The sequence below is a fragment of the Manihot esculenta genome, chromosome 13 (genome assembly GCF_001659605.2).
Source record: "Manihot esculenta cultivar AM560-2 chromosome 13, M.esculenta_v8, whole genome shotgun sequence".
Classification (NCBI taxonomy): Eukaryota; Viridiplantae; Streptophyta; class Magnoliopsida; order Malpighiales; family Euphorbiaceae; genus Manihot; species Manihot esculenta.
In genome coordinates, this window is record NC_035173.2 from 33,882,004 (window position 1) to 33,908,050 (window position 26,047).

General features: G+C 36.9%; 4 protein-coding genes across 5 annotated transcripts; 1 reads left to right on the forward strand and 3 right to left on the reverse strand.

Moving 5' to 3' along the window:
- Positions 1–10,928: 10,928 nt before the first annotated feature.
- On the reverse strand, positions 10,929–11,909 carry LOC110629299 (glucan endo-1,3-beta-glucosidase). The gene has a single exon (XM_021776206.2). The coding sequence runs from the start codon at positions 11,907–11,909 to the stop codon at positions 10,929–10,931; it is 981 nt and encodes a 326-aa protein (XP_021631898.1).
- A 1,345-nt stretch (positions 11,910–13,254) lies between these two features.
- LOC110629622 (dof zinc finger protein DOF3.4) lies at positions 13,255–14,567 on the reverse strand. Its single transcript, XM_021776678.2, has one exon. It carries the CDS (start codon positions 14,279–14,281, stop codon positions 13,550–13,552), a length of 732 nt encoding a protein of 243 aa, XP_021632370.1. The 5' UTR covers positions 14,282–14,567; the 3' UTR covers positions 13,255–13,549.
- A 3,662-nt stretch (positions 14,568–18,229) lies between these two features.
- Positions 18,230–20,312, reverse strand: LOC110629745 (GDSL esterase/lipase At2g23540). Its single transcript, XM_021776848.2, has 5 exons — positions 19,800–20,312; positions 19,577–19,707; positions 19,176–19,424; positions 18,840–19,095; positions 18,230–18,609 (listed from the first exon to the last, which is right to left on the reverse strand). Exons 1-5 carry the CDS (start codon positions 20,074–20,076, stop codon positions 18,386–18,388), a joined length of 1,137 nt encoding a protein of 378 aa, XP_021632540.1. The 5' UTR covers positions 20,077–20,312; the 3' UTR covers positions 18,230–18,385.
- Positions 20,313–20,818: 506 nt separating this feature from the next.
- LOC110629396 lies at positions 20,819–24,121 on the forward strand. 2 transcript variants are annotated; one of them, XM_021776348.2, is made up of 5 exons: positions 20,819–21,160; positions 21,546–21,782; positions 22,500–22,583; positions 22,714–22,846; positions 22,917–24,121. In XM_021776348.2, the coding sequence occupies exons 1-5, from the start codon at positions 20,889–20,891 to the stop codon at positions 23,814–23,816; spliced, it is 1,626 nt and encodes a 541-aa protein (XP_021632040.1). In that variant the 5' UTR covers positions 20,819–20,888; the 3' UTR covers positions 23,817–24,121. The 2 variants fall into 2 exon arrangements, with proteins under 2 accessions (XP_021632040.1, XP_021632041.1); XM_021776349.2 differs by having other exon boundaries at positions 20,820–21,160; positions 22,717–22,846.
- The last annotated feature ends 1,926 nt before the right edge of the window (positions 24,122–26,047 follow it).

Genomic DNA, 26,047 nt, shown 5'->3' on the forward strand with positions numbered 1-26,047 from the left:
GTCCACAATCACCCATATGGAGTCTAATCTGTTGGACGTTGCCGGTAATCCCACCACAAAATCCATAGCTATATTCTCCCATTTCCACTCTGGAATCGGTAGTGGGTTAAGCATTCCAGCCGGCTTCTGATGTTCCAGCTTCACCCTCTGACATATCTCAAAGGCTGACATGAACTGTGCCACTTCTCTCTTCATAGCTGGCCACCAATAAACTCTCTTCAGGTCTTGATACATCTTGGTGGCTCCATGGTGAACACTGTATCTAGCATTATGAGCTTCCCTCATAATGTCACCTTTCAGACTCACGTCATCTGGTACGCATAATCTACTCCCAAAGCGGAGGATCCCTTTCCTGTCAAATCTGAACTCTTCATTCTTGCCTGATTGAACAGTCCTGGCAATTTTCACTAACTCTGGGTCCTCATGCTGTTTCTGAGCCACCTGCTCCAGAAACACGGGTGTGACTCTCATCTGGGCTATCAAAGCACCCGTACCAGACAACTCTAACTGCAACCCTTCATTAATAAGCTTATAGAACTCCCTCACCACCGATCTCCTCTTTGCTATAATATGGGATAGACTGCCAAGTGATTTTCGGCTTAGGGCATCTGCCACAATATCTGCCTTATCCGGATGGTACTGAATCTTACAATCATAGTCACTAAGCAGTTCCACCCATCTCCTCTACCTCAGATTCAACTCCCTCTGACTCAAGATGTACTGCAAGCTCTTATGATCTGTGAAGATCTCACATTTAACCCCATAAAGGTAATGCCTCCACATCTTGAGTGCAAAGATCACAGCTGCCATTTCTAGGTCATGTGTAGGGTAATTCAACTCATGCTTCTTCAGCTGTCTAGAGGCATAAGCAATTACCCTCTCATTTTGCATCAACACACAACCCAGTCCCACACGGGATGCATCGCAAAACACTGTGAAGTCTTCATTACTGGTAGGCAGAGCTAACACTGGTGCTGACGTCAATCTTTTCTTCAGCTCTTCAAAGCTTTCCTCACACTGCTCAGACCACACAAACCTCTGGTTCTTCTTGGTTAATCTGGTCATAGGAGCAGCAATTTTAGAGAAGTCCTGAACGAACCTCCTGTAGTAACCTGCCAAACCCAGAAAGCTCTTGATCTTTGTTACTGTAGTGGGTCTGGGCCAGTTAGCTACAGCTTCTACCTTTTTGGGGTCTACTTCTAACCCATTTTCTGATACAACATGCCCCAAGAATGAGATGCTCCTCAACCAGAATTCACACTTGGAGAACTTTGCATACAAGCCATGCTCCCTCAGGGTTTGCAGAACTAATCTCAGATGATGGGCATGCTTCTCTGCATTTCTGGAATACACTAAGATATCATCTATGAAGACAATAACAAAGTGATCCAGATACTGGCTAAACACTATGTTCATGAGATCCATGAATGCTGCAGGGGCATTGGTTACCCCGAACGGAATTACTAGGAACTCATAATGCCCATATCTGGTCCTGAACGCTGTCTTCGGCACATCCTCTTCTCTGATCCTCAGCTGGTGGTATCCGGATCTCATATCTATCTTGGAGAAACAACTTGCTCCTGCTAGCTGGTTAAATAGATCGTCGATCCTAGGTAACAGATACTTATTCTTGGTAGTGACTTTGTTCAACTGCCTGTAGTCGATACAAAGTCTCAAGGATCCATCCTTCTTCTTCACAAACAACACTGGAGCACCCCAAGGTGAGGTACTCGGTCGGATGAAACCCTTGTCTACCAACTCTTGCAACTGCTCCTTCAGCTCTTTCAACTCTGTTGGTGCCATCCTGTAGGGAGGGATAGAGATCGGTCGGGTTCCAGGCATCAATTCTATTTCAAACACTATCTCCCTAGCAGGTGGTAGTCCTAGAAGCTCATCTGGGAAGACATCTGGAAACTCTCTGACCATGGGCACTAAGGCGGGCTTCCTAACTTGACTATCCAGCTCTCTCACATGAGGTAGAAACCCCTGACAACCTCTCCTGAGCAACCTACGAGCCTGTAGGGCTGATATCAGACCTCTAGGCATACCCCTCCTGTCTCCTCTGAAGACAGCCTCTGACCCATCCTGATCTCTAAACCTGACTACCTTGTCTCTGCAGTCCAAGGTAGCACCATGAGCAGATAGCCAATCCATCCCTAGAATGACATCAAAATCCGTCAAGTCTAGAACCACAAGGTCGGCTGGAAGGCATCTACTCTCCACAAACACTGGACTGAACCGGCAGACTGACTCTGCCACTGATGGGTCACACTTGGGTCTACTGACCCAGAGGGAACACTCTAACCCAGAGACTATCAAACCCAACCTCTCAACAGCTTTCGGAGCAACAAAAGAATGAGATGCACCAGGGTCCATTAAAGCATACACATCTGAACAACCAATGATGAGATTACCTGACACCACGGTGTTGGATGTGTTCGCCTCCTGCTGTGTCATAGTGAAGATCCGAGCTGGAGCTGATGGACCTTCACCTCGAGAACCTACTGAAGAAGAGGCTGCCCCTCTCCCTCGGCCTCTGCCACTGCCCTGAGTCACGGTTGGAGCTACTGGCTTAGCCACACTACCAGAAGCTGTCTGCTGGGATGGTGCCATAAAAGGTGCCCTAGGACACTCCCGTGCCATGTGTCCCTCTTGCCCATATCTGAAGCAGGCTGTGGTCCTAAACCGACACACTCCCTTGTGTAGCTTGCCACATCTCACACATTCTGCACCATCTGAACCCGAGCTCGAGCCACCACCGAGTCCCAGACCTAATTTCAAGCGATTCCAGAACTTATTCTTCTTTGACTTTTTAGTGGTGCTACTCCACCTCTTACTGCCTGAAGCTGCTGCACTCAGAGAAGAGGTGTCCAACTTTCCCCCACCTGGGGTCTTGGAACCCGAGGACTGTGCCACAGACTGCTTAACTGTCCCCTGAATGATGGCATTAGCCTCCATTTTCCATGCTGCATCCACTATAGTGTGGAAGCTCTCCCTCTCCGCTGCAAGAATTAGGGAGGAATACCTAGAGTGAAGCCTCATGGTATACCTCCTTACTTTCTTCTGGTCCGTATCATAAGTTTGCTCCACAAATAGCAACAGCTCCAAGAACTTATCTGTGAACTCGTCCACACTCATCTCTTCAGTCTGCGGCCTCAACTGTTCAAACTCAATTATCTTCAATTCCCTTGAGCTATCAGGGAAAGCCCACCCTGCAAATTCATTAGCAAACTCTTCCCACGATAAACTGTCCAATCTTGGGTCCACATAATTTTTAAACCACTCACGGGCCTTTTTGCATTTGAGTGTGAACCCCGCCATCTGAATGGCTCTACTGTCATCTGCCCCTAACTCATCTGTAATAATTTTTACTGTCTTCAAGTACTCAAATGGATCATCTCCCGTCTTGAACTTGGGAGCATCCAGCTTCAGGTAATCAGTCATCTTAACTCTGCTCCCTCCAAATGAGCTAGGCTTAGGTACTTGGACTTCAGGAGCTACAGATTCAGGGGGTGGTGGAGGAGGTGCAACATTTCCTGGATTAGGGTTGGGTACATTTGGATAGAAAGGTGAGGGTGGATACATTGGATACCGGGGGTATGGTGGATAGAAAGGAGGGTAAGGCATGAAAGAGGGATAAGGGTTAAAGCTAGGGTAATCTGATGTGCCTCCCATCGAATACCTGGGGCCCTGTGGAAAGGGTTGATATTGGGTTGGTTGAGCAAACCCCGAGGCCTGAGTGCCTTCTTGAGATTCTCCCATGCCCTCTTCAGACATGCTTACACCCAAACTTCCATCCCTTCTTTGGTCAACATCCATTTCTTCCCCTTTAGCTGACACTACTCCCTAAACTACTCCCCTTCTTCTTGCATCAAAAGACCTTCTAGGGTCCCTTGACACTCTCTCCCTGCTAGATCTACAGGACATTGCCCTTGGCAATGCAGGGGGATGGGCATCCATGCCCTCATTTTCTGATGGGACTCCAGTCAATCGTGCAGATCGACGAGTACCTCTCATTCTTACTTACTGAAAAACAGCACACATCACACAAAATATTAGCATCATATGGTTCATGTGGAAACACATGACCCTCACCACATACATAACATATCATTAATGCACATGCATAAAATCATGGCATTTCACATCATCATTCAAGACAGGGCTCCACATCCTATCCTAGTGGACATGATTTTTCTATTGTGATTGCCCTTCTATGACAACTATAAGCCCGACATACTCTAGGTCCGACCATATGAACCTAGGGCTTTGATACCAATCTGTAACGACCCGAAATCGGACCGCTACCGGCGCTAGGATCCAAATCGACTTAAGGTCGCCGGGACCCGTAGCAAGCCTAACATACATCATGATATACCTGATAAATCCCATACATGATCATACATTTACATAAAACTTTAAACTTTTTCATTCACCAAGCTTGACCTGTGCATGCATCATAACTATAACATAAACCCCACACAAGAGCGCTCATCAAATGCTCTAGTGGGACATCATATCATACATCAAGCTTGGTCTAATATTTCTTAACATTAAAACATTTTATAACGATCATGTACAAAAGGGGATTAACATAATATTAGAGCCAAGCACAATACTAAACCTCATAACATTTTTACACAATACTTTACATTACATTATCTTTTATGTCCACAACTAACTATTACAAACATGACACCTTTATTCTTGCTGACTTCCTGGTCTATCCCGAACCTGCAAACCTGGGGGTTAAGGGAAAGTGGTGAACTACTAGAGCCCAGTGAGTAGAATAGTAAAACAATATATTAAAATCTATGCTTTCATGAAATGCATCACATCACAAACAAATCACATCAAGGATGGACTTGTCACCAATAGCCCTCAACACATTCCAATGGTGCCAGGGGCATAGAATGGGCCTTACTGGTCTTTCTCTTAACATAACATAACATAACATAATATTCCAATGTGTCAGGGGCGTAGAATGGGTCTCACTGGTCTTTCTCTTACATCGTGCCAAGGGCGTAGAATGGGCCTCACTGGACTTCCATACTGTATCATCGTCATCATATCATATCAAGGGCTACTGGGTCATCCAACATCCATCCACATCAACATCATAGAATGCAATGCAACATATTCATATTTTCTAATGCAAACAACCTAGTATATATCATGGCATTCGTGATGCATGAACATGTTTGAAATTTATTTGCTTTAAAACATAAAGATCCATTCTACTCACCTCAGGCTGACTCTGAAAAGACTCTAAAGCAGCTATCTCACTGCTGGGGTCCTCGGTTCCTCAGGTCTGAACCTACACAGGTGGACTCAAATGAGGGACCAAACATACACTAACATGACTCTAAACATCTTCCCAAAAACCCCCTAAAATACCATAAAATATTCATAGAAAGCATGCAAAGGAAGGCTGAACAGGGCACTTTCGACAGCAGGTTTGGCGGCCGAAAGTCCCTCCAGAGCCGAAACTCAGTCACCTTCGGTGGCAGGTTCGGCGGCCGAAAGTCCCCTCCAGAGCCGAAAGTCCAAATTTTCGGGGGCAGGGTTCGGCAGCCAAAACTGCCTCCTCAGGCAGGTTCGGCGGCCGAACATGGTTTTGGCGGCCGAACATGGTTTTGGCTGCCGAACCTGAGTTCTTCCAGAATGGCAGAACTCGAGCTTCTCTGCCACATTCAGCCAACCAAACCTTCCAACCAAACCAACTCATGCAAAAACATGCAAAAACACATCCTCAAGCATTTAGGGGCTTAGAACTAACCTATACCCCAAAAATATCTCATTTAACAAACAATAAACATACATTTCATCATTAACTCACATAAACCCTAACACTTTACAACTAGCCTAATCATGCATCAAAACTCTCTAAACCCCCCCCCCCCAAAAAAAAAACTTACATAAAACATAAAAGAAGGGTAGGATCTCCATTTACCTCTTGAAAAATGAGAGGAGAGGCGATCCAAACTCGGAGATGGGAGAAATCGAGCTCCGGGGTCTCCGAGCTTCAAAACTTCGTTCTTAGCTCAAAAATCTTTAAAACCAAGTTAAAACTTGTCAAAACTTGAAGGATTTGAGGATAAAACACAAGATCGACAAAAGGGGTGGCGGAGACTCACCTTGCCCGAAAATAGAGAGAGAAAACTCGCCCATTTTCGATCAGGGGGCCTTTTATAGGTGGCTGGCCAGACCACCTTCAGAAGCCAAAAGTGCCTCCGCAACTCCACCATGTTCGGCGGCCGAATATGGGGTTCGGCGGCTGAACATGGGGTTCGGCGGCCGAACCTAGGTTTCTCCTCTAAAATATTTTCTTTCAAAACTCAATTTCTTTCTTCATTAAAACCATAAAAACATGTTAAAACATTTATAAAAACATGATTTTACCCTTCTAGAGGGTTCCGACATCCGAGATTCCGCCGGAAGGCAGGAATTCCGATGCCGGGGTCTAGCCGGGTATTACAACCTCAATGAGGTGGGTGACCGATCTCGGAAATAAGACTGCCGGCATCACAAAATCGATTGAGGAGATGAAGACCTCAATGAAGTTGGTGATCGATATCAAAAATAAGACCTTCGACACCACAAAACTGGTTGAGAAAATGAAGACCTTTATAAAGTGGGTGACCAATCTCAAAAATAAGACCGTCGGCACCACAAAATCAGTTGAGGAGATGAAGACCTCAATAAGGTGGGTGACCAGTCTTGGAAATAAGACTGTCGACACCACAAAACTGGTTGAGAAAATGAAAACCTCAATGAGGTGGGTGACTGATCTCGGAAATAAGACTGTCGACACCACAAAATCGGTTGACGAAATAAAGGTCTCAATGAAGTGGGTGACCGGTCTCTGAAATAAGACCGCCAGCCCCACAAAACTGTTTGAGGAAATAAAGACCTCAATGAGGTGGGTGATCGATATCTGAAATAAGACCGCCAGCACCACAAAACTAGTTGAGGAAATAAAGACCTCAATGAGGTAGGTGACCAGTCTCGAAAATCGACCTCCGACACCAAAAAACCAAGTTGAGGAAACAAAAAAGTCCAATGAGACAGGTGACCAGTCTCAAAAATTGACCTCTGGCACCAGACAATCAAGTTGAGGAAAAAGAAGTCCAAAAGCAGACTAGCAAGCCAAAAAGCTCGGACAACAAAAAGCAAAAGCACTTGGATGAGATCCACTGCCAAGTACCAGAAGGTCCCCTCCAAAAGGAACACGAATTGACAACACATAATGACAAGGCCATCATGGCTAAAACAAGTCGCAAATGGCCTGCGACCTAATAAGACATTAAGATTTCATAGAAATGACAGGGTTGAGCATATTCCACAAGAAACACAATGAAAAGTCCAAAATGCTCGGACTAAGGTATGGGGAAAATAGTCCGGAATATCCTTAAGAGCAAATATCTCAGAATGAAGAATTAAGGCTTTGAGCCCCAAAATACTTAAAGGAAGATAGCCATGAGGAGCAAAATCACTCGGAAGAAGTTTGAGGGCAAATAGCCCGAAAAGCGAATAAGGGCAAGAATAGCCCGGAAAGCATTTGAGAGCAAAAGTATTTAGAAGTTACGAAGAACCAAAGAGCATGAAAGAAAGAATTAGTACTAAAAAGTATGCAGTATCATATAAAGAGTCAAAAGAGCTCGGGTGAAAAATCAAGACTAGAAAATCCAAAAAAGAGTTGAAATGCTCGTAAAAATAGTTAGGGTCAAAGAGTTCAAAATGATATAGAAAACCAAAGAGCTCAAATGAACGTTCAGGGCTAGAGAGGCCAACAAAGAGTTAAACCACTCATGAAACCAATCAGTTGAAATGCTTATTAAAAAACCTAGGGCTTAAAACCTGGAAGATGTCTTAGAATAAAATGCTTAGAAGAAGACCCAAAAGGGCAGACCATTAAGGTCAGATCGGAAAGGCAAGGCTGGAAGGGTAGAACACCCAATTCTGACCTTCCAAAAGAAGAAACTATCAAGGTTAAACTTTCTATGAAGAAGGCCACCAAGATCAGATCTCCTGAATGGAAAATTATCAAAATATAAAATTTGCTCTCTTGGTTCAGTCTATGTTAAGTTGACCAATTCCATTGATCACACTTCCTTTCGAAATTCATAAGCGTCATCCAAACGAAAAGGTGGCGTCGAATTAGTAGGTCAGGTTCCCTTCTCTAACGGTCATAAATAACCATTGGAGAAGTGAAAGGACAACGGATAACATATAACAAATAAGATCCCCCAAGTTTGCAATACGTGAATCGAAAGCCTTTTCATCTGGTTGGACTGAACAGTAAGAAGTCCAACCTATTGAGTATAAAGAATTAGACCAGCAACACCCCTGAGTTTATCAAAATTCACAATTGACAGATTGACCTCCTCAAAGACTGGAGAGGTCAGACAGATCGACCTCCTCAAAAGCCCGTACTACAATAAGGGTTTGAACACCGATGTGGCCTACCTCAGTAACCGAAAGGAGCTCATTTCTATATAGGTCGAATGAATCCGACATGACCTGATGAAGTTAGAGTAAAGAGGCCGACCTCCTACTAACTAGTCGCCTCCTTGGTACAACACGGAGATCATAAGTGTGCATATAAAAGGTACAAACCAACTAGCTCCACCTCTATCGTCCTATAGCCCATCATTAATATATTGCCTGATACATATACACAAAAGCATCCCTACACCATCAGAAGGGGACACCGCACCAAGGGCATCAAATTTATTCAAAGGTATTTATACACCAAACTAACCTTAAAAAATGATCTCTCTTTCTCTGAAAAAATATCTATCTCTCTCTATCACACAAAGAGAACCTGAAATCACTGTTCTATTCTCTTCTCTTTTTTACTTAACTCTACTAAGTTTCCAGATCTTACTTGAGTATCAAAGAGTCTCTATCAGAAACTCTCTTGATGGACCTCTGATCGTCTTCTTCATTTTACAGGACTCCTTCTTCAAAGTCAAGTATAGAGAAATCCAATGGACAATCCAACGAATCAGACATCTATCTAAGTGTCCTCATATGAATGCCTTGCCGAATCTCAACATTATCAGACAATATATTCATGGTATATATACAACAATTGCATAAATAAATTATCTTCTTATATGTAAAGATACTTGATGTCATATGGCTTTGATCTTTTAAAACACTTTTTTAAAAAAAAGTCAGCATCACATCCACTTTCCTTTGATTTCCACGTCATATATCAAATGATCAAAGATGTTTTTTTTTTTAAAAAAAAAAACCCTTAATAATTTAAGAAAAAAATTAATTTTTAAATATTAAGTGAAAAAGATAGTGAAATAAAGGGCCAGCATTACATCCACCTAGTTGTGATTTCCACGTCATAGAGCATAACATAATTGCTGAAATGTGTGAATCCAAATCATGTGACAACAGCATCAACTATCTCACCAACAACTTTCCTCTCCACACTTCATTTGTTTCTTCTGTCTGCTTTTAATATAAAAACGGCATCAAACCATGGCGTTTGCATATGCTCCACCAGAAATGGAAGCTAAGAGAGGCAAAGATCCTTAATTTGCAGGCTTCAATGGTGGTTTTCCAAGAAGAGCTGACATGGGTTTATGGTGTATTCCATCTCTTGCACACTGGACCAGTAAATTTCGGCCACTTCAGCACTGGTTGGTGTGCAAGTGATGGAATACATCATTGATCTATGCAGGAAAAAAGAAAAAAAAAAAAACTAAGTATCCAACCCATGTTTCTTCTTCAATGGAGGTGAGTTCTATTATAACTCAGGCAAACTTATTATATACAACCACAGAATTAAAACAGCTCTTCATCGTTGAGTAATTATAAAAATATTAGGTTAAAATTTTAATTTAGTGGCCAAAATTTCCTCATAATTTGTAATTCCTAATTTTAATATTAATTCCTATTTTTTGTAGGTTTTACATTAATAAAACAAAATCTAACGTTACTTACTTTAAATAAATATAAGCTACAATTATATTAAAATGATGTTATAAATTGTTTTCGTACATTTTTAAATTTAAATTAGTTAATGATTAGAAGTATCATTCGATTGATTTAATTTAAAATTAAATTAAATTAAATAAATTAAAAATTAAAATTTTAATATTTATAAAAATCAAATCGAATCGATTTTAATTAGAAATTTAATTGAAATGTACCGATTTGATTGGTTTAAATTTTTAATAAATTTTTTATTTTTTATTTTTTAATATTTTAAAATTTAATCGAAATATTTTAATTATAATATGATATAATTTTTTTATATTATTAAAAATAATATATTATTATTGTTAATTGGTTCGGTTTAATTTTTTTATTTTTTTAATTAAAACCAAACCGAACAAAAATAATTAAAATTTTTAAAATTAAAAATTAAACGAATTAAAATAAAAAAATTAAATTTAAATTTTAAATTAATTCAATTGAAACAATTTTTTTAATTTAAATTAAATGCTGCTGCCCACAACTATTTAAAAATTAATACATTGGACAAATGGGTAATCCAGTTTTTCACTTACCACAATCCTAACATGCTGGGCCCCAATTTTTTCAATAAAAAGCATATTACAATGTACAATCTGATCTCCATCTTTCATCACCGTATTTTCAGAATTTCTCCTTTTTATAAAAGATAAAATACATACACTAAATTTAAAGATAAAAATGAATTATTATTAAAATCATAATAATTTTGATAAAATTTTTTATCTTATATAAATTTTACTCATATGTATTTCATACTTATTTTTTTTTTAAATATAACTCATCCAATTAAAATTCGAACTCAAAATTTTTTATTCCGTAAAAGAACAGTACGATGTACACTTATTCCATCTCTTATTTGCTTTTTCTTCGATTGCTAAACACTTCTATTACGTCGTCACTTAGACAAATGAAGAACTCAGATCCTATCAGTAGATTTGTTGCTTATTAGGACGAAACAAACCAAAATTTCTGGTTTCTCCAATAGCTTGATTCTGTAAGTATAAATTATATATAAAAATCTGATTTGGCCATCTACTCTTTGGTGATTTGGCAGCTGCTGACAAACGCTTAAACACATTCAAAATATACGTTTCAGCATTCTGAGGGGTTGCAAGATCAACACCTGGAGAAATTGGCCATCCAGTTTCACTTACGTAAACCTTCACATCTAAAACTCCAACTTTTTCCATGGCAAACATAAAAGCGTCAATCAACCCATCAAGCATATTTGTATATCCAATGTTTCCATCTTGAACCATCACAGTAGATGAGCTGTGTAGAGCATAATCCAAGGCAATGTCCTTGTAAGCTGGATTCTGCTTATAAGCATAGTAAGGATACAAATCACACAACATAACAGGAGAACCTTGTTGAAGAAATTCAACAATAGGTTTAATTGTAATCATATATCTAGCATCAAAGGTCGCTGCAGATGGAGGGTGAATTTCCGACAGCCAGTTTATGTTTACTGGGGTGGTCACGTAGATGGTCAGCAGTTCTTCATCAGTATGCAATATATCTTTTAGGGCTTGCATGGCAGGAACCAAAGCTTGTGCCAATCTATCTCCAGGGTTTATGCCATGTCCAACAGCTATCATTGTAAACCCTACTGCTCCTTTATATGGCCTGACGTAAGTATTGACCCAATTTTCAGCGAAGCCTTTTGTAAAGGCTAGCTTTACAATGTCTTCATTTCCAACCCCCAGAATCACTTCCAAGGCTGAATGTTGTAGGGCATTTAGGGCATCTTTATGTGGCTTGTAAAGCCGAATCTTTCTTAGGCCTTTTTGCCTGCAGAGATCTATAGTTTCTTGTGCAGGCGGCAGGTTGTTTGCAAGCCTTGAATAGGTCACGCCGATGCTCACCGGAGGAAAGGCTCCTGCATGCATGTCAAGATAAAACTTCATTGATTAGAAGCTGCAAATTACTAACACCCCATTTGGAATAATTCTTATGATAGAAAATTGATATGAGTTTGTAAGAAAATTAATGGTAAAACAGAAACATACCAGCTAGATTCTGAAACTGACTCAAAAACAGATAAGTTAATACTCCATGGAATAAAGAAGAAAACATTGAAACTAGAGGTACTTGATCTTTAACCGATTTTCTTGGAATTTGAAGAATTTTATCGTATTAATGCGTTCATCTGATGGAATTTGGGTGATTGGCTTCTTGTTTCTTTTGCATATAAGAAAAGCTAGAAGCTAATTAAGATGGATTCTGGGTTGATTTCCCTTAGAGGAAAATTTTGTTGTGGCCTGAAATCATCACCATCTCGAAATGCAATCACATTCACTACCTTCATATATGCTATTTTGAGCCCTGGAACCTGAAAGATAATTACTAATGGATGTTGGATTTCTTCCGCACAATATATCCTATCAATTTTTTGCCACATTTTTTCTATAAATTATTTGGCATTTAAAAATTAACTTATTAATTTAGAGTCACACCGAACAAATTTATTAAAAATACTACTGAAAATTTTAATTTTTTTAAAGAAAATTTGAAATATATCAATTTTAGAAAATAAAAGATGCTTTGATTTTAATTTGGATTTACAAAATTTTGATTTGATTTTAATACTAATTAAATAGGTTTAATTTCAAATTTAAATCAGAATTTTCTCATGTCTAAATTTGGGGCGAGGCATTTTGTCATGCCCACTTGTTTTTTCTTGTTGTGGGTTGGCTTTTTAGAGTATTTGGATCATGATGATGGTCAAGGTTTCTTGCTTGGGTCTAGTCACACACACATTTAGTGGATAATGTTTTAATTTATTTCTTTATATAGCCCAAGATTAATCTTTAATTTAAAACTTTCAGTTTTGTTTTTTCAATGAGTTGGTCTGACGTAATTCAAATCAGTAACTTCAGACGGTGACAAATGCAGGAATGTAATTTAGGTTTAATTTAAATAAATAATTAAAGTAAATAAAATATATTATCTCTAATTTTATTATTTTATCATTTTTTTATTATTATCCTAAAATTATTATTTATATTAATCAATTTTGCATTTGCTTGTATACAATTTGGACCAAATTTTTCTCAAAATTACATAGTTTTTCTCAAATGTTAACAGTCATTGCATGGACAAGATGCTGATTTCAGAATAAATTAAGGATTATAATGCCATAATCCCATTGTGTAAATCACTTTTTCTGATAATTTTTGCAATGATCATCAATGGGATGAGGAAAAAAAATCAATTGATCTACCAATATTGCATTTCATCAAGAAAGGAAAAGAAGATTAATGAGCTCTAATATGAGCATGGGATATTGTAAAGTAGTCAAAGTCAGAAGATTATGTAGCCAAATATGGTACCATGTCAACTGCACATAAAGAGGTACATAAAGCTAACAAAATCAGATGGCATAGAGAGAAAATAGAAAGGGGGACTTCGACCAAAAAAAAATAAAAATACACATTTCTCTTCTAATTTCAACCTAATTATCCTCTCAATACTTGCTAACTAAACTTTTTTTTGGGGAGGGGGCAGGAAAGGGACAAAACCCAGAAGATAAACCAAAAGAACAGCATCATTTTAGACCATTTCCAGGAGTTGAAATAGCAAGATCAGGCCAAGAAAAGCAATCCCCACCAACAAATCCATTATCTCCACTCTCAAACTGCCACGTGTTACCCATTCCGCCTGACATACCACCGTGGCCTCCGCCATCACCAGCACCAACATCTCCCACACTAGGAAAAGGCCACACCCCTCTCCCAAGCCCACAGCCCATGTCCTCAAACCCAGACCCTAGACCAAGCCCAAATCCTCCCAGCGCCAAAAACCCAGGTCCCTGAGTATTCAACAAAGAAGTAAAGCTCCCGCAAACAGCAGAATCAGCCGTGGTGCTACTCCCACCACCCTTCCCATGGCCGCCACCACAGCCAAACTGAACGGACGTTGCATGATTGGTCATGAGTGGCACCAATACAGGAGTAGCAGGTAATGGGAAATTATCACCTGCTGTGGTTGTTATGGGTCCAATAAAATTTGCAGTAGCAGCAGTACGTGACCGCTTAGCATTCTTGCGGGTGCCGCCACCAACAGGGATGTCACGGAGGGTGCCACCATGGGTCCAATAACGGCGACAGGACTTACAGAAGTGGCGTGGCTGGGAGAAATTATAGTTGTTGTAGTAACAAAACTTAGTATTGGTGGAATCACAGCGAGGGCAAGGGAGGTGCTCTTGCTCAGGAGGTGGAGCTCCGGCGGTGTGGGGTTTGGTTAATCTTCGAGTTTCAGTGGAAGTATCTGATGGCATTTTGAGAAATGAGAATTGGGTAAGTGATTGAGAAAGAAGGAGATGAAAAGAAATGTGGCGAAGGAAGAATGTGGAGATGGTGGAAGTATGGATTGAGTGTGGACAGCGAAGGTCCTTTTATGGCGAGAGAGAGAGAGAGAGAGAGAGAGAGAGAGACTGAAAGGTTCTGAGTTCTGAGAGATATATGAACAGAGAGGAGAGAGAGAGAGAGTGCAGCTTTACAGTGTTCTGTTAGGCACGACATTTTCAGTCGGCTCCTCCTCATCTTGAACGGGTCGGCGGCTGTTCTCAGCTAGGTACGCGGCTTCTGTGTTTTTATTTCCACGTTTGCATTTAATATAGACCCTATTTTATTATTAAAATAAAATTTATAAAATAAATATTAATTATTCTAAAATTATATTTTCAAAAAAATTATTATTTAATTTTTATTTCATTGAAAATTGTATTAGTTGATGATCTGATTTTAAAAATTTACATTAAATGTACTCAAAACTTTAAAAAATTTTATTAATTAATATATTTTATTATTTAATTTTTATAATATAAAAAATCATTAATTAGTGTTTCAATTTTATAAAAATATATATTTTTACTGTATATAATTTTGTTTATTTTATTTTTCATAAATATTAAAAAAAATAATTTTTTAATTAACTTTTTTCATTATATCTATTTTAAAAATATTAAATTTATTAAATATTAAATTGTATTTTAAGTGATTTTTTAAAAATAAAATAAAATTATAAAACTCAATTTATATATTATTATAATATATTAAGAAATAAATAATAATTTTAAGATAATCATAAAAAAATATAAAGAAAAATTATGGGGTAAAAAAAATATACAGTCTATCTATATTATATTAAAGATATTTTAAATTTTTATACAATATTTAATCACTACACTTAATAAAAATAAATTAATTAATTAATTTTTTAAAATATTAAAAATATTTTATTTTTTAAAATCAAGTAATTAATTAACTAATTTTTTATATTATATTAACTAAATAATATATATATTTTTAAATTATATATGTAGTGGTGGATCCATTAAAGAAATATTTAAATCTTTAGATCAGAATCATAAGAACTTGGATTTTATAATCCAAACTAGATTAATTTCCCTCATTATCTAAAATTTATTAATTAATATATGTATGAATTTATTTCCATAGTGGATTAATATTCAGCAATAAAAAAATATCTTAACTAGATAATTCATCGTAACTAAACATAACCAAGTTTTTCTTTATTTTCAATTTTTTAAACAAGAATTTCAAAATATATATATTCAATAGTTAAGCATTCGATTAATTTTTTATTATTAATTAAATATTTTTTATTTTATTTTTTATAATTTAATCTATTTCTTTTTATTCGGTGACAGTGAAGGATGTGATGAGTTAGGTAGAGGCAATAAAATTATTGATAAAGAAAAAAAGGAAACTACATAGGAATTGATGGGTCCATCTTATTTGATTTTTCCATGCATTTATCCTAGAGCAATAATTTCCCCAAAAACTAAAAAAAAAAAAAAAAAACACATTATTCACTAAGGAACATTGGGTGACATATAATATATTTTTAGTTATTTTTATATAAAAAATAATAAATTAATTAAAATTAATAATAATGGTATCAAAATCCTTTTCCATCAACCTGAAATCACAGCATGATGACGATGATGAGTAGATAAATAATACAAGTGGATTGCAGCTCACACCATGCGAGAAAATTCTAACTTGGCCTTAGAAAAAAAAAAAAAATACAAATTGTCATCCAACACATAACTGTAATCATTTGAAAAACAGATAAGCGCATATGGCCAAATGCCAATGATGTGCTAGTGTCAGCTTCAGCTTCTTTCTTCCCTACTCACTCTTGGACTTATATAATATATATATTTTTTTTTAAAAAGCCAAGATTATGCCATACACTAATCAAAAGATTATAAAAATAATTCATATTAGATTCCCAAATTGCATAGATTTTGTGGGCTACACATCCTCCCATTATACTTAGCTCAATCCTATCATTACTTGCTAATTTTTTTTTATGTGCATACATATTAATATTTTACATAGCATACAAATTATTATCTTATGATTAAACTTGATTTCTTTGTTTATAATATCTAATATGGAATTAAAATTATTTGTATTTGTGTATATATATAAAAAAAATTGGAAAATGGGAATTAAATTTGTAATTGTAAATATAAAAAAAAAGGGGAAATAAATTGAAAGAGGGAGTGTGGGGCTAGAACTTGAATAAGCTAGGCGGTTAGGTAAGCAAAAGACAGTGAAGTGAGAGAATGAGAGCGACGAGAAGAGGTTGCCTCGGTGGTAAGACCGACAGAATCATGGATGTCGGAGTAGCGTGGATAGTAATTATTGGATCTTCCCTCTGATTTCGGACGCGTCGTGTCCGCATCAGATTCCTCCTCCGTACACTATCACCTATCTCTTCCCGGATTTCTCGCTTCACTGTTCTCCTCACCAAACTACACTCTTCCCATCCTTCCATCCTCACCCTTGATTCTTTTCTTCTCAAATCCTACGGCTGTTGTCCAAAGTTTGCATCATTCATCATGATCGTTTTTTTCATTTTTCTGTCATCATAATTTAAATGTTTTATATATTTTTAATATTCTCATTTAAATTTGAAAAATAAAAAGGAAAAAAGTTGATTTTAATAATTATTAATTATTTGTACATGTGATACAATGCAAAGCACGCACTTATCCAACGTTGATTTCGTTGGACGGACGGTCCACGTCCTTTCTAACATGAGATATCAACCATTCACCTTTTTCTTCATTTTATATTATTATTTTTACTTATTATTATTTGCAAATTAAGTTAATGAATACCCACCTCGAAATTTTAAAAATTAAAATTTTTTTATTGCAAAGGTAAGAATTAAATTATGAATTTTGTTTTGTAAATTAAATTACCCTTCGATTTAATATAGATATTTCTTACTAATGTGGAAAATGAATCCAGCTGCAGCCAAATTCGTGAGATAATCGTAACGAAAGGGTGCAAGTGAAGAAGTCAGGGTGTGGGGTCCGGTGGGGGGAGAGGCGTCAGAAGTGTCGGTGGATGATGGTGGTGGGGATTCTCTCCGGTGGCACGCGCGGCCTCAGTATAGGCATCTAAATGTCTACTTGAGAACATCATGTGTCGCTTTCAAGAGAATATTATTAAAAATGGTCGAGAGAGTCTTGTCTTCCCCTACAGCCCACTGTCCTACTCTGCCTCCCTATCACTGTTCATTCGGTCGCCAATAATAGCTGACAATTTCTCCTTTCTCTCGTTTCATCTGCTTTAGAATTCTGATTTTTCTTTTTGGCATTTTCTTCTTGCTTATCTCCCAAGTTTTTATATTCCCAAATGCCGATTTTTTTTTTCTTATCTCTCACCAACTTCATTCCTCATTTCCATCATTTCCCCCCAAATTTGTGAAATGAGATTATTTAAAATTAAAAAATATTTTACATTTTAATATATTATTAATGGCTGAAAAATTAATTTATATGTATTTTCTTTAATCTCTTCATATAAAATAATATATTACAAATTAGGTGGTTTATATTGAATTTTAATAAAACTAGATTATATTATCAGGCAGATCTTAATAATAGACCTAATCCCTATGAAGAGAAGTCATCATCATAGGCAACCTACTTCACAGCATTTCTTGAAGTAGGCCCAAGGTAGTTGGTCTAACAATTCAAGGACTACTAACCTTAGGGCATGTCATGCATTCCTGTTGATTTGGCCCAGGATTTTAGCTCATTTTTCCACATCTCCCCTCGTGTCCTCAACTAACATTGTTTTTTTTTTTTTCTTTTATCAGAGTTTGAGGCAGGAATCATATTCATTAAATTAAAATTAAAATTACAATTACAATCGCAATTATTAAATTTAAATTAAAATTATGATAATTTTCTCAAACTGTATATATTGCAAGAGAAAATAAAGAGATTAAAACAAATGAAGTTTTACCATATAGGTAGAGCAAAACCCTGTTGACAAAAGAAGGAGAAATTGGATTACTGCTCAAACACAGAGAAACAGAAACCTTTTTATAATCAAAGGTCTCTGAGTTGCCTAAGATTTATAGGAGATATGTATCTCTTGTCTCCCTCTAGCAGTTGCTTGGCAAGTAGAAGATTTGCAGCTTCACTTGGATGGTAAGGATCCCAGAACACATGCTTGGATCTATCTTGACACATACTTGAGGATGGTCCACATGGAATTATCCCTGCAAATTGCCCTCCATTTCCACAGCAAGCCCTTGTTGCTGTTGTAAATCCTGCACACATCCACAAATATATGATTTTCCTTTTATTCAGTATTGGAGTTGTCTTCAAGACTGAGAGCACTCGAGCTCGGCCCCAATCGGAACCGATTACCAAAAAAAGCAAAAAAGAAACGTGAGGTATATTAACAACAGGAGTCATCTCCAAAGCTGAGAGCTCTCGTGTTCCAGCCCCGGTTGGAGCCGATTGTACCAAAAAAAGAAACTTGGGATATAGCAGTTACCATATTTGTCATAGTTTGTGATGAGCTCCATGACAAGATCATAGACATTGGCATGAACAAAAGTAGCTCCAGGGAGATTATCATTCAATTCAGCAAGCAAATCTTTCAATCTGCCATTGTATTGAAGTGCTAATTTATTAGCCAACTCCACACATTCATTCTCTTTCAGTTGATTTATAGTCTTCTGATATGGTATGCAGCCTATTGGCCCAACATTTCCAATAACAAATTTTCTAGCATCTAATTGATATAGTCTCTGCCAAGATCAATAATCACTACATTAATAACCATTTTTAAACATAATTAATTGGGATTTATTTAATTAAATTTACTTACAGTAAGTTGGCCTCTTAAATGATTAAGCATATCATCAATGAATGCATCAGGACTTTCAGTAATTCTTGCTCCAACTGAGAGGACTGGAAGTAGATAATTGTTTAAGAAATCATTTGATCCAACAGTGATGGAGAAAATTGATTTCTTCATAATGTAATCTCTTGCCTTGGATGGACCCAACAATTTATCAATCTCTTTTCTTGTAATGTTGAAATAATCTATTTGAATATCCATTCCTAGCCTATTCACCTGCAACATCCATAATCAGCAAATTATGTAAGTATACAAATAATTAAACTGCAATCATCTAGATTTTAAATTCGAATTCCAGTCGAAACCAATTATAAAAAAAAAAAAATTAAAATGGATAAGTAAAATATGTAAATTTATGGAGTTCTTACAAATATTCTTCCAGTTGCATTCATAATCCCTCCACCTCCTGAAGCATAATTCACACCATATAGTATAGCTTTTCCAGTGGAATTTGGGGCTAGAAATGGGATAGCATAGTTTGGTTGCCCTAGTTCTTCCCCTAATTAAAAAAAATCAATAACTACAAAGTTAACAATATTTAGAAATATTAAGTAATTAGAAAGAAAAATCAGCTTAATTAATTACAATTACCTACAATATCACCAATGGTTCTGCCATTGGTGTACCGGCCAGTAGGGTTTCCGCCGGAGGCTTTAAAATCAATCCCATTAGGACGAATATTTGCTCTAGAAAGCGTGGGTAAATAGTTATTATTTCCGGCATCAACTAGAGAATCACCAAAGATAAAAGACGCTCCAAGCTTAGAATTATCATCACCATTAGCTGCCCTACAATGGTAAAAGCTCAAGAAGTTGGCAACAACAAAGAGACACAAGAGGGGCAAGTTATGACCATCGTTAAAGGCCATGTCAAAGCTTCTCCCAAGTGTTTGATGATGTTCTCAAAGAGAAGCATTAGCAATGAGTATTTATGTGGGGAAGAGAGAGGGAAAGAAGCCATGGGTGAAACTTGTAAGATTGATATAATGAAGATGAATTTGGTAAGACTCTTTTAGTATTGGAGAGAGGAAGAAAATTTGCATGAAGGAGGTAGTTTATCAAACATTGTTGAAAATTTCAATGCGTGGTATGAAGTTTTGGATTTTGCTTTTGTAATACGTAAATGGGTTCAGTTGAATGTCAAAGAAAGTGCATTGGATTTAATCAAGGTGACGCCTGCGATTGAATTTGAGTGTTTTTCTACGCAGGAGGAAGCGACTTGGGCAGTGTTTGGTTTGGGTAATGTGGGCTAAGGGCCGAGGCTAAGGCTAAGGCCCAGTACAGTAAACTTGGGCTATAATGGATAATTAAGAAAGGCCTGTTTACACTTTAGAATTTTAGAAATCAAGCTCTTTTTTTTTTAAAAAAAAATTGTCTAAAGAAGAATTTTATTCTGATTGTTAGGGGAAATATTGTTGAAAGAACAGTCATAAATTTTGAAATAATTGTATTTCATAAACGGTAAAATAGACATGAGAGAACAACGGATAAAAATTATTTTTCAAAGTAAAACGATGCCGTTTGTGCGGCTTATGTGACCGGTAGAAGGGCATTAATGTCATTTTATAATATCTATAACCCAGCTTTCCCTTTCCCTCTACTCCCCTCGTATTTAAGCTCAAAAGTGGACCGTTGGGAGAGCATTCACAGAGAGTGAAGTGACACAAACCAGAGCACCACTATGAGAAAGAGGGAAACACAATCTGTAGAAGCCAATACAAACCCTAATTCGCCAATCAACGATGACCAGACACCGAAGATGTCACCCTACGAGCTTTCAAGGGAAGAGAGAATCAAATCAAACCGTGAGAGAATGCAGAAGCTGGGTCTAGTGGACCTCTCTCTCAAGCTCCACTCCCTCACTGCTCCAAAACGCACCCCTAAAAATAACCCATCCCCAGCAAAACTGATCTCTCCTCTGCCGGCATCTGGGCCTGTTCGCCGTTCCTCTAGGTAATTGGATAATCTCCCCTTTTTAGTGACCATTTTGTCCATATTTGACTTGGCAGTGCCCTTGCTTTTGGGAAGTGTATTGATTGGATTTTGAGCTTGTATTTTGTTTGGGGGAATATGGTTTCACCTCAGTCTTCCTATTTTAATCAATTGAAGTTTTTCCATTTAAGTGTCTGTGTTCATTATCTAAGCAAAATCTTCCATTATGAACAATGGGAAACCTTTCTGCCGGTGAAAATTGGAATACAAAAGAGCTAACTGTAATAACCAAATATTGGACGGTTCTTAAATGCTATGAATGGTCTTCTTTGTCTTGTTTTTCCAGTTTTGATGATTGATTGTTTATTCGGGGTGTTTTTCCCCTTTTTCTTTGGTGTGGGTTTAGGTTGCACAATGTGACGCCTGTTAGCTATTCAGAAGCGGCGTTTGCAAAGAAGGATGGATTATTGGAGGAAGAGGATGTGAGACTAGAGGTTGGTTCAAAGCCAGAGGTTTACACTGAAGAGCATGAGAAGCTGTTGGGCAACACTGAGAAGAGCTGGACGCTGTTTGTGGATGGGTATGGGAAGGATGGAAAACGTATTTATGATCAGGTTAAGGGAAAGACTTGTCATCAATGTAGGTTAGTGTACTAACTGCTTGTTTTTAGCCTCGAACATTCTAAAAACATTTTCTAGAGCCTCAGCCTGTGCAGTAGTTAGTGAAGCAGTTCTTTTGCTTGGATCAGCATAACGATATTTTGGTGAATTTGGGGATTCTGATAGTAACGTGAGTGGCTTGGAGCTCACAGGTGGATGCAAAAATACTTGAAGTGGTGCTATCTGCCCGTGCAACATTATCAAGATGTTGATTCAAACATTTTGATATGGTTTATTATGAATGTGGTGTTAGCTGTAATTTGTTTTTTGGTAAACTAGAATTGAAACCTTTTATTCTTTTTGAAAGAGATGAGACTAATGCATTAGGTTCATTTGCCTGCCACTTTATTGTACCATATATATTAGATCTTTGAATCTCCCATTTCCCATTATTTTGTAATTGTTAAGTAGAAAATGCTTCCACGGAAATCTTTAAACATATTATTTATTTTATGTTTCATTTGGTGGTTCACAGTTCTAATATAGCAATCCAACAACAGAGAGCTGGACATAATGCATTCATCATGGATTTGAAAGTTCATAATATGAGATGCACATTCAAAAATGAAGTTCCCCTGCTGCCTTGTTTTGCTTATTCTGTAGCTATAATGTTATATGCAATTCGGTTTTTAAATCATATTCTTTTACAAAATATTTGTAATTTTGATCATTCACAAGATTGAAAGGATGCTTGTTAACAGGCAGAAAACTCTTGGTTATCGTACCTATTGCAGCAAATGCAACATTGTCCAAGGACAGTTTTGTGGAGATTGTTTGTACATGAGGTATATATATAACTTTTTTCCCTGAAGATTCTTTAGTTTGTTGTTATCTGTTCTGCAGTTTTTGTTCTTTTCAAGCTTTTAAACCTGTCAAAATGAAAACAATGTAGCATTTCCATCCTTTTTTGGCTAGTAGATATGGGGAAAATGTACTTGAAGCCATGGAAAATCCAAATTGGATATGCCCTGTCTGTCGTGGAATTTGCAACTGCAGTTTGTGCCGGCAAGCAAAAGGATGGGCTCCCACCGGAGCTCTTTACCGGAAGGTAACTCTCTATTAAATATAAATATTTGTTCTTTTCTTTTTCCCTGAGATAAAATCTGACCTACGTTCAGATATCAAGCTTGGGCTACAAGTCAGTGGCGCATTATCTCATTCAAACTCGACGCTTACAAAATAATTCAGGAAAAGATCTAGCGACTGCCAGTCACGTTTCCGCAAAAAGGTCACTGCCCTTCTCAGAAATGGAAATACCCTCTGAGAGACCTCCAATTATCAATGATGAACATAATGGACATTGTGAACACACAATGCATGATGAGTTAAAGATTAAGAGAGAGAAACAACTACCAAACAGTGGAAATCTGATCACTGATGGTCAGACAAAGTTGTTGTTGCCCAGTGAAGTCAAGTCTGAGAATATGGGATCCATAGAGGTCGATGATGAGGCTAATGAGCACCTTGGATTTTCAGAGCGTACCTCTGAAGACAAGAAAGAAAGTGAAGCACATTCTGAGAATTTGGAACCTGCAGCAGCCAAGCATGAATTTTGCGGCCATGCCAGATTATCAGAGCTGCATGTACTTGAAGATAAACGAGAGATTAAGTCTACGGATGCAAAGCGTAATAATTGCAATATTGTACTAGAAACCTCTCCCAACCTTGAAAAGAAGAGGGCATTGGCCTGCAAACCAAACCCAGATGGTGTTGCTGGAAGATTGAGGCAGCGGCATCAGAAAACCAATGGCCAAGGTATTATGGAGCCAACAGGTGTCAAAGAGAAGAATTCTGATGGCAAGCATTCTGTGAACATGTTTTCTAATAAAGAAGAGCCAAAAGAGGAGGAATTGCTAGTTGAGGATGACAAATGCACCGACAGGGATATCGTCTTAGACATTAGTCCAAAGCTCAATAAGAAAACTGCACGCACTGTTGAACCAAATCCAGACAGTATTGGTGGAAGATTACGGCAAAGGCGCAGAATGGGCCAAGGCAATGAAGAAATCAGAGTTTAGGAGCCAACCAAAATGAAGATGAATGTTTATATTTTGTGTCAAACGAGGCTTGAGCTTGGGATTTTCTTTTTGGCAAATGCACCTGATTTTTGTCTTAGGCGTTGTTTCAGGTTGCTTTCAGCATATTAGCATTCCATTAATGCTTTGCTTAAATTTGGCAAAAGCTTCTTTCTAAATAGACCTTGAATATTAAACAAAGTTGTACAAGTTAAAATTTGGTATGCTAATTTTGAGATCCATTCTCCAGTTTGGATTGTAATAGGTAGATGCATGAAGATCCATTTATAATAAGTTCTTTCTATTTATTTTCTATTTTTAAATTTATAAATATGTCACTTGCTTATGAATGGAAAATTGTATCGGAAGTTTTTTAATTTCCAAATATAATCAAAGTCCTAACAGCCCATGCAGAGCCTTTAAATATTTGGAGGCCCAGCCTAAGGTTGGCCCTACACTGATAACCAATCAAATCTATTTTGGGTGGAAAGAATCTACATCATAATGAGCACTTCAATGCATTGGGTCCTAAACTCTGTTATTAATGCATAAACAGAATCATTCTCACTAACTCTGCATATCATAAATTAAGGGTTAGATTTATTTCTCTGTGTCCTATAATCATATTGCTAATACATAAGAAAGAAAGAAATGGACATAGTGGGGAGATAGAAAAGCAATAAGGGTGAATGAAGAAAAAAGAAAAAGGGCATAATTACGAAAGAAAGAAGATCCATACATGGCCTTGCCTTGCTACTCATTGTCTTTAATTCATAATGAGCTTCTTAAACTTAGCTTTTGACGAAGTTACTGTGTCTTTCTGCCCTTAAAGTACTTCATTTTACTTTATCTTTATTGCTCACCCTGCAAAATCTTCTTTCAATCAATAAGATTTCAAATTTTAATTTGAAGTCAAATAAATAATACCAAAATTAATAAAATTGTTGAACCCATTTGAGATTCTTCTAAATTAATCGCACAAGGTTAACAATTGCCAAAGTTAAGTGATGCACGTGGTCTCCACGTGAATGATATGTGATTTGAGTGTTCAAATCCCTGTTTGGCTGCTGATAAATCAACAGTATATTCCTTATAAACAGATTTTGAGTTGCTTGGCTTTTTATACATGTCACTCTATGGGTTTTCAGTTTTGACTTTTATGTTTGTTTGCTTTGTTCAAAGTCATAATTTTGACCTTTAAACCTAATTACTATGATGAGTTTGATTAGTCAACATAATCACTATCTGCTGTTTACAACACTTTCTCCTCTCTTTTTTTACCCCTAATAATGTCATTTATTTATATTTTTTAAAGAAATTATGCAATTTCTAATTTTTTTTTTTTAAGCAAGTGGTGGGCTTTAGTCAATTTAACAAACTTTGTAAAAAAACCAAAAACAAAAAAAAACAAAAACAAAGCAGACAGTAATATAAATAGTTGGGTGGCTTTTACCTCTAAGGAAGCTTTTGGGGGTTTGTGCATTGCTCCTCCTCCGTTGAGCAGGGGAATCCTAAGGCTGCCTCCCTCAACTTTTCTACTCTTGCTTACTTAGGATTTTCCCTTTTTTTTTTTTTTTTTTCACTAGTTTTAAAAATAATAAAAATATATTGGAAGATATTAGGGACATAAGCCCCCACAACACCTACCATCTTAAATTGCCTTCTCATCACCCCATAACATTAATCATATTATAAAGTATTCATCATTTAAATATTCCTTAATTAAATACATTTTTTATTGCTAACAGTTAAAGGGTTGGCTCTGCCCTTCAGATTTTGCCTTTTGGACCCATGAATTTTCTTTTTCTTTTCTCTTCTTGGGCAAGAAAATGATGCATATTCAAGATACTATAACTAATTAGGAACCAATGAGACTCATTGGCTCTAATGAAAAATTTTACTTTTTTTTTTCGAATTCAAATCATTTAAATAAAAATATTTTCATTAGGAGAATTTCTCTTATTTAGATCGGATGGTGATAAGACGAAAGAGTTTCTCTTATTTAGATTGAACAACGGTTTAAGATTAAATTAGTCGAAATTAATGGTATAAAAATTGATTTGAAAAAAATAAATGGAAAAACAAGATGTGGAAGCATATGAACAAGTTGAGAGTTGTTGAATTGTATGTTTTAATAGGTTAGTATCTTGAATATATTAAACAAAATAAGCAAACATTGACAGTGAACTTGGCAGAGTTTCTATTATTTTATTTTTATTTTCTCTAAATAAATT